The sequence below is a fragment of the Salvelinus fontinalis genome, chromosome 35, assembly GCF_029448725.1.
Source record: "Salvelinus fontinalis isolate EN_2023a chromosome 35, ASM2944872v1, whole genome shotgun sequence".
Classification (NCBI taxonomy): domain Eukaryota; kingdom Metazoa; phylum Chordata; class Actinopteri; order Salmoniformes; family Salmonidae; genus Salvelinus; species Salvelinus fontinalis.
Genome location: NC_074699.1, coordinates 18,643,534 through 18,651,770, shown reverse-complemented (window position 1 = coordinate 18,651,770; position 8,237 = coordinate 18,643,534). Strand labels below are relative to the sequence as shown.

The following is an 8,237-nucleotide window of genomic DNA, read 5'->3' as shown; positions in this document are numbered from 1 at the left end:
AGTGAGCTGAGAGTTACGAATGACTAATTTCTGTTGTGGTTATATTACTGCTATCATGCTGCACATTGTACCATTTACCACTTGACAGTGCCAGTTGCTTTACATTGTTTTGAATGCATTTGACCAACTTGGGGTTGATTAATGAAACAGTCAAGTGTAAACGTGTTTGAAATATATTTCTGAAGTTCTCTGTCATGGTTTGTGTGATCATGGGACACTTTCATCCAAAGTGTATCAGTGAGGGTGTTCCATCGTCACCCTGAAGATCTCATACCAGTGTGCATCTGTCAGAGTGCTTTTATACACAATGGCAGAGCCTTGTTATTATGTGGCGTTAGGGAGACTGTGAGACAGACAGAGAGCATAGTGCTGCTTGTTTCCCTTCACATATATCCTAGTGATAATGAAAGTTAGTAGTGGACCATCTACTACCCCCACATCCACTCTTCAGCCTCCATTCCAACTTGTGGTAGTCAGCCTACTATCTCTCCTCAGCATCTGTTATGTGTCACCATCCACTTGTGGAAGCACTCAGAGTGATGCAGCCCACGCAAAACAATCGAAGTCCACCCACTCACACAAAAAACAACACTGCACATCTTTCCCTATCTTGCAGGAGCAGATACACAAAACATCCTGTACACACACACACACACAGACAAAACATAATGTGTGCACACACACACACACCTACATGTGTACACGGACGCACACACAAACACACATGGAAACCTACATGTGTACACACACACACACACACGCCTACATGTGTACACGGACGCACACACAAACACACATGGAAACCTACATGTGTACACGGACACACACACACACACTCTTTCCCTAATAGCTACTCATTTAAAGTATTCACCCTATCCATATTTGAGCTGTACAGATAAAGACTCCCATAAAACAATGTGAAAATAGGAATTCATTCTACTTGTCAAATCCCTATTTCTTAATGGGAATTCAAATTATTATTGAAAAGAGATGGAAAATTAACCAAACTATAGCACATAAGAGATTAGGGAAAACTTGCAGAGGGATTTAAGAAGATAACCCTGGTTGTTTTGCTTCGATGCCAGAACCCTTTGACCTTCTGCAGGGATGAGCCACCCTCTTTTCTGTGAACTTCCTGAAGATTCTAATCCTGTTAGTCCTGCTATTCTGAGGAGGCACATGAGATAATTCAGAGGTTCAGTTGTCCAATATGGGATGATTGCCGCAGTGCAACACATTACCTCTGCCTGGATCACACTACTTACAATGTACATCAAAGTCAGATGTATCAAAGCATCCAATCATATTGTCCCTGCACTATTAAACAAATCACATTTGAGATAATATTCTGAATAATTATGTTTCCTGTGTCATTTTGATTATATTATGAAAGGGTGCTTGAATTCTGATTAAATGTGTCAAAAAAACCTAAAGCATCCTTATCCTACCCCATGTATTACTGACTCAACGTAGGCTAATGATCTCCTACCTGACTTGAACCCTGGTTTATGAGTAATTCATCTTCACTGGGGTAGAAGTTTAGTTGTTGCAATGTAAAACCCACAAGCACACAGCAGCCTCTCAAACAGAGCGAAATGGTCATAAATCAGCACAGAAAATCAAAAAAAGAATGAGGACACTTATCACCGTGCTTCAGGTAACCAATAGCAAACCAAAATGTGCATCAGCCCCACTCTCCTGTGGCTCAAAATAGAAAATGGATGTGCTGAGTGAATACAGAAAGGCACAAATTGGCCCCATACTTTTAGCTTCAGACTGCTACAATGCCCAGTCTCTGAAGCATAGCGGTGCCTATCTACATCTCAACACATACATCTCCTTTTCATCCTTTAATGTGCATAAAAATGTATGTAGCATGAGATCATGATGGTGTTTTTTAATGGCCAATATGTATTTGCATTGCTTTTAAAATCTCACGGCAGCTTGTGTCTTCATTTGTTCTTGATGATTCATGCTTATTCACTTCAACAGCTTGATTCATTTTGCAGACATTAGACAATAATGGAATATTATTTGTCTGGGCATAATTTTTCAATTTAAAGATAAATTCACTCTATCAACTTGTCACATTTAGAAGAGCTAAGGAATGACTACAAATAAGCCTTCTGGTAATAACCAAAAAATGGATTCCAACTAAATTTGTTACATCTTTTTCATACAATGTGAAGTATATTCTGTAGAACCAAATGAAATAACCTTGTAATGAAAATATTATTCTCTGACTTATATTTCTCATGAAGGCCCTTGGATAGATAACATTTCTGCCTCAACCACTAATATGAGAGAATGTGAGCTATCTGTACAGTATCAATGTTTGAACAGCGAAGTCCAGCTGCTATGGAGGACCATCAGAGGGGCTGCTTCCCCAGCATGTAGGCTAGTAGTGTCAGCTAGCCATGGACATATCCCTCTGTGGAAGGAGGACGGCCTGGAATACGCCTTTGATATATGCGCTTGTCACTGTCCTAATGACGAATCCACCTGTGCGGAGTCCAGCGCAGGGCTTGGAGTGTTTCAATACAATGTCGACTACATTACACAACAAAACAATGACATACATGGACACCAACTCTGGAATGTGTTGAAAAGTCCATTGAATGTGTGTATTATCCTAATGGCCAAGGAATAATTATTTACCTCTTGGTTGATCTTTTTACTTGCATCAGATCCACGTATTTGATTGGGGCACGTGACTACCACTTAACGTGCCACAGGTGTGGTAGTGGTATTTATTGTTGCGCATACCACGGCTTGGTAAGTTGATTTCATCATGTAAATTCACCTGAAAGAATTTTGAAGAGCATGCATTTGGGTGTTTGCTTTTTTTTTTTTTTGTTTAGGTTTCACAGAGGAAGTGACAAACAATATGACCGACAATGTTTGCAACACTGAATTTGTCTGAGTCCGAGGAGACCAATCTAACCAGCACAGATACGCAAATGCTTCTAGAACGGCACAGGCCTATTAAAATTGGCATAATATCAGTTTTAGGTGCGATGATCACGTTGGGGAATATTGCAGTTATTATGGTGATTTCTTCATCGGTGTCCGGCTGGTCAAGGAACTCTCGATACTTTTTACTCTCACTCACAGGTGCTGATTCGGCGTTTGGACTGATCATCACGCCCTTGAATCTGTGCGTCAGTCTTGCGAAAGACTACAGTGAAGGCCCAGACTCCCTCTGTCACATTGTGGCTTTCTTCAACGCGACGATCTATTCGACTTGCATGTACACACTGGCTACAATAAGTCTAGAAAGATACATAGCAGTGTTTTACCCACTGAAGTACTCATCACTGATGACAAGGAGAAGAACGCTGCTTCTGATCGCGTTTGCATGGTGTTTTCCTCCATTTTTACTTGTGCCCATATCTTTTCCTAACGGGATAATTGAGGTCCACTTTTCTACAGCGTCACTGGTTTGCAATCCATCGTACTCTACTAACGTTGTGTACACTCTAACGTTGACGTGCCTCATCTTTTTTCCTTGTTCAATCATCATGACTTGCGCAAACCTGCGCCTTTGGTTTGCTGCAAAGAGACAGCGGGTAAAGATGCGGGCACAACACCTGGGTCGTCACAACAGACCCGACGTAGCCTCCAGGGTGCTTGTCCCTGTAATGACCGTGTACTACACATGTTGGACGCCGTGCATGGCGGCAATTATCTATAATGGTGAGTAGGCCTATAGAGGGAACCAGTTGGTTTACATTTAGGGGATGAATGAACTTTAACTTTGTAGATGTAACATCTAAAATTCAGACAAGGTGCATGTTTTCCCAAAGTCACTCACCACCCTTCTAAATGATCTCAGGAAAATTGCCGTAACAAATTTAGGCTACAAGGCTGTAAAGTGGAAATGCCAATGTGCTGGGTGTAAGATGCCCGAGGTAGGCTGATGAATCAGACTGATATGGGCAGCTTCTGGTATACGGCCTGAAACTAAGCAGTCTCAACGGGAACGTTTCTTTACATTCAAGAATCTTGAATAAAATTACATTTTACACTACCGGTTGTCAGTATAGTTGGTTAATCAAATTAGCCCCAGGAAAGTGTTATTTACCCAACTTTTTGAGCGCTGGTATTGCTGCTGAAATATCTATCACCTGGCACATGCGGAAAAACATGTAAACACCTGCAAAACTTTGGTCAGTATGCATTCATCAAAGTGCAAGACCTTCATTCTTGTGCACGTGCCTTGGATCAGGAGCAAACGCACATTCCCACATTTTGAAGTCTGTAATAATACTTTTCTGTGGATATTTTGTCGCAAATTTTGACCCACTGAAGAACCAATCCCACGGACAATCGGCAGTAAGTTAAAATTGTATTCAACGTTCGTGATAGACAAGGGAAGACTGGTTATTTGTAAATGTGTTTGCAAGGCGCCATACTAGGTTATGTTTGCTTACTCTAACTCGGCTAGGTGAGGGTTTTGCAGAGAAGCTCTTAGTCGTGCAATTTTACATATAACTATGTTTGGTGCAGTATTTCTCAAGTGAAATTAATTGCATGAAAACTAGTTGTCTCTCATTTGAATGACAACAAACACTTCATTGAAGAATCCTGTCCATAGTTCACACTCCTGCTAGAAGTAGTACTGTTGACAATCACTCTTTGACTGACTATAGTCAGTTTTATTTCATAGCCTATGCTGTCCTTATGTATTTTTCTCTCTCTGTTTTCTTTTCCACCAGCCATCTCGGGCAACAGAGTTCCAGAGTGGATGGAGTTTGGGGTGGTGTGGCTGCCAACCTCCAACGGTTTCCTCAACTGCATCTTCTACTTCTGGATCAACCGCAGCTTCCGTAGAAAGTTCTGCCTGCTCTTCCAGCGGCTGTGTCTCACATTGTGCCCAGATTTGGCCAAGGCCCTGGGCTGCACAGCCAGCTCACAGACTGTAGTCTGGGACAATAACAACACCCTCCAGGAGCGCTGCTCCAGTGTGTCGTCAACCTGCACCCTGATCACCCTGGCCAGTGACACCCCCTTCTGAGGGATTAGGCTTCTCATAGACATGGTACTCACTCACATTATTCAATGATACATCTGGTAAGTTTCAACACCAAACACCTGAAGGACATGTAGGAGAGCTGCTTGTATTGAGACGGTGGTATCAGGTTATATTTAAAAACAAAGTGTGGCAAGGAGACATGGGAGTGCTGTCAGGCCATGGTGTGGTGTTTGACAGGGGCTTTGAAGCATTTATCTTCCTCACCATCACTATGCAGTTTGAGTTAGCTTGAATTTTTTTTTTTTTTTTTGAACCCAAACATAATTCTTTGAAATTTTATTCATCCCCAATTGACAGTATTTGGTCCATGCTGGAATGTTTCTTTTTTTTATAGATTTTTTTGTTTGTTTTACATTTTACTGTCACACCAAGTGTTGTCAGAATTTCATGCACCAACAGTGAAGACCTCTTAAACCACATTTTTAGTATTTTTTTTTTAGTTTGTAAATCCATCTGAATGTAGCCCTCATCCAGCCATGTCTCCCGCCACCTTGTTTGTATTTGCATTATCAGTATTTTACGCGGTGCTACAATTTTATCTGCAGGTTGTCTACAGCCCATCAATATGTTGCACTTAAATGTCAATAATGTTTAATTAATTGAAATATTTAGCCATCAAACAATAAAATGTATTTGTTGAACTTCATTAGGAAATGTTTACAAGCTCTTTGATGGTCTTCAGGCCATCTACTCTGTACACCTATATCTTGTATTTCAAAGGCCCGGCGTATACGTAGCAGCCTTGCAAGGTAAACCTTTAAGTCATAGAATTTCATCCCGAGAAAAGTAATTAAACGGCTCCAGTGTATAAAAGTCACCACTACACTTGTGTCTGTCGGCGTTACCATTACCCTCCTTTTGACTTAGCTTCTCATATCACCAGGGTCACCTCCCAATTCGTGGTCCCTTTTTTAAAGCTGTTAAGACTACAGCCATCTTCTGTATAACCATCACTGCTACTGTCCGCCTTACATTGAATGATATTGGGCAGCTCTCTTGTACTATTTACAACTTCCTTTAGTCATGCTATTATGGTAAATGTTGACAGTGATACCTGTTGATTGTGAACCCATCTCTTTGAGATTCATGACCTGGCATGTATAGTGTTTGGCTGAAATCTGAAAATATAGTCCATATTTATTATGAAACTTGCCAAAATCTATTGGTGCTTTCAAATGTAAAAATAAGTACTTGGACTTTTATGAATGATGTATGTTTAAATTGTATTTTGTGAGTAGTTGAGTGACTTGGCTGTGTACATAACAGTTTTATATTGTTTATAAATAAGTGAAAACCCCCCAAAATGTTTGTGATTGGGAAATAAAGCATAATGCCTTTATTGTGTTAATTAGTCATTTAGTGTGGCATGGAAAAGGAGAGACAGATTTGAGAGGCTGCCTACATGGGAATTATGCTCTGCAAGAGGCTTCACTGAATATCACTTATTTCCCACATCCTATTTATTCCAATTTGAGGTCAAGTCAGACTCACACAGGTTTCTGTGCCATAGCTCAGGAGATCCAGTCATAGGTGGTGGGCCGACACATTGGATCCGCTTTACTTTTCGAGATGATTGGTCTCTGTTGAGGGAGGAGCTGTTTTTTTACATAGTGTGTGTATATATATTTTTTTTTTTCTGCACACATTTCTGCCATCAAACAATGTCCTATTGTACATAAGCACAGCTGGTGACACCTCGAGAGAGATCTCAGTCCGACAAACTGCTATCAGGTAAAGTGTTATTTAGTTATAGAGACGTGATACCATCAATGCAAGCTGTAAAATAACTAACTTGACTTAAAACGTAACCTTAATGTAGCTAACTACAACAGGTAGACCTTTTGCAAGCTGGCAGGAGCAGATTACTTAATCACTAGCATGTCATTCTGGAACAGGGAGCTTTAGCTATTATTCCAAGTAGCAATTTAAGACTACAAAAATATATAGGACAAGTATTGTAAAGCTAATAGTCATCAAGGCAGAACTCGCTAATTTAATTAATGCTGAATAAGAACTGCCACATTATCCCTGTCAATAGACCTAGTTGGAGTAGGATGCAGAGTACCCTGCCTTTATCCTTGTAGCCTAGTTGTAAATTAAGACTGTCAAGATGTTAATTTCTACAATCCTTTGCTGCTGTGATTTCTTTGATTCAATCTTGTCTCTCACGTTTGTCTCCCACAATCTATTCAGCTCTCTCCTGTGTCCTGCTCCCAGAGATCAACTAAGTGCTGCTCAATTGATTCATTCACCTGTGTGGAGAACCATCCTACTGCAGTTTGAACTATCCCTGCCATCACTATTAGAAATGGAGGCCTCAGATGCATTTGTCTGTGGATTTTGTTTTACACTAGACTTTGTATTTTAGAGCTGAGCTGCACCAACTACAGATATACATGCTTGTTAGACTAAATTCAATAATAAATCAATTTTGTTGAGGTGATAACCGATACATATTTTACTCTTGAAACACACAGTGGGGAGTATTCTATTGTCCCTGTCAGGAGCCCAGGCTTTTGCCGTAGATGGTAGAGTTCTCGTCTCTGGACCCCACGATCTTAAGATTGCATTGTGCTTAAAGCACTTCTCTACAGTGGTGAATAGGGTGTGATCCTTTCGATACAACTATGGGGCCTGGGCACACAATTGCTCCCAGAGAGAGAGAGGGGGAATACTGAAGCATGTGTTGAGTTCTACTGTCTCCATCAGAGGATCATGCTTTTGGCATAGATGGTAAAAGCTCTCATTTCGGGACTTCAACATTGTAAGAGTGTACCCCCACCCGACACTTCTCTTTCTATATATATATTGATTGGAAGGTTACATTATATTTAGGTACTTCAAATACTGCCTGAGAGACCTTTGCTATTTGTCTCTGTACTCAATAAATGGTGAAACACAATGTGATGTTCTTTGTTTGAATGTATATGCGTGAAATGTACGTCTCAGTCAGTTAGTAGTAGAATAATGGATTGGCAAGAATTTGGCACTCAACTTTCAGAAGGTTAGTAGGAAAGTTAGGTTAATCATTGTTGGCTAATATGAATATGCAGCTGTACTATTTAAACCACCATTTATGCATACGGTGCCTATAGAAAGTCTACATCCCCCTTGGATTTCTTCAAATATTGTTTTACAAAGTAGGATTCAAATTGATTTGTCTTTTGGTCAACTATCAACACAAAATACTCTGTCAAAGATG

General features: G+C 40.4%; 1 protein-coding gene across 1 annotated transcript; it reads left to right on the top strand.

Moving 5' to 3' along the window:
• The first annotated feature begins 2,842 nt into the window (after positions 1 to 2,842).
• Positions 2,843 to 5,681, top strand: zgc:162592 (uncharacterized protein LOC561993 homolog). Its single transcript, XM_055899425.1, has 2 exons — positions 2,843 to 3,696; positions 4,719 to 5,681. Exons 1-2 carry the CDS (start codon positions 2,898 to 2,900, stop codon positions 5,015 to 5,017), a joined length of 1,098 nt encoding a protein of 365 aa, XP_055755400.1. The 5' UTR covers positions 2,843 to 2,897; the 3' UTR covers positions 5,018 to 5,681.
• The last annotated feature ends 2,556 nt before the right edge of the window (positions 5,682 to 8,237 follow it).

Excerpts from the sequence above, each read along its gene's own strand:
- zgc:162592 (XM_055899425.1), top strand. The coding sequence starts at position 2,898 with ATGTTTGCAACACTGAATTTGTCTGAGTCCGAGGAGACCAATCTAACC. Across the intron at positions 3,697-4,718 it reads GGCGGCAATTATCTATAATG|CCATCTCGGGCAACAGAGTT; the intron begins GTGAGTAGGCCT and ends CTTTTCCACCAG.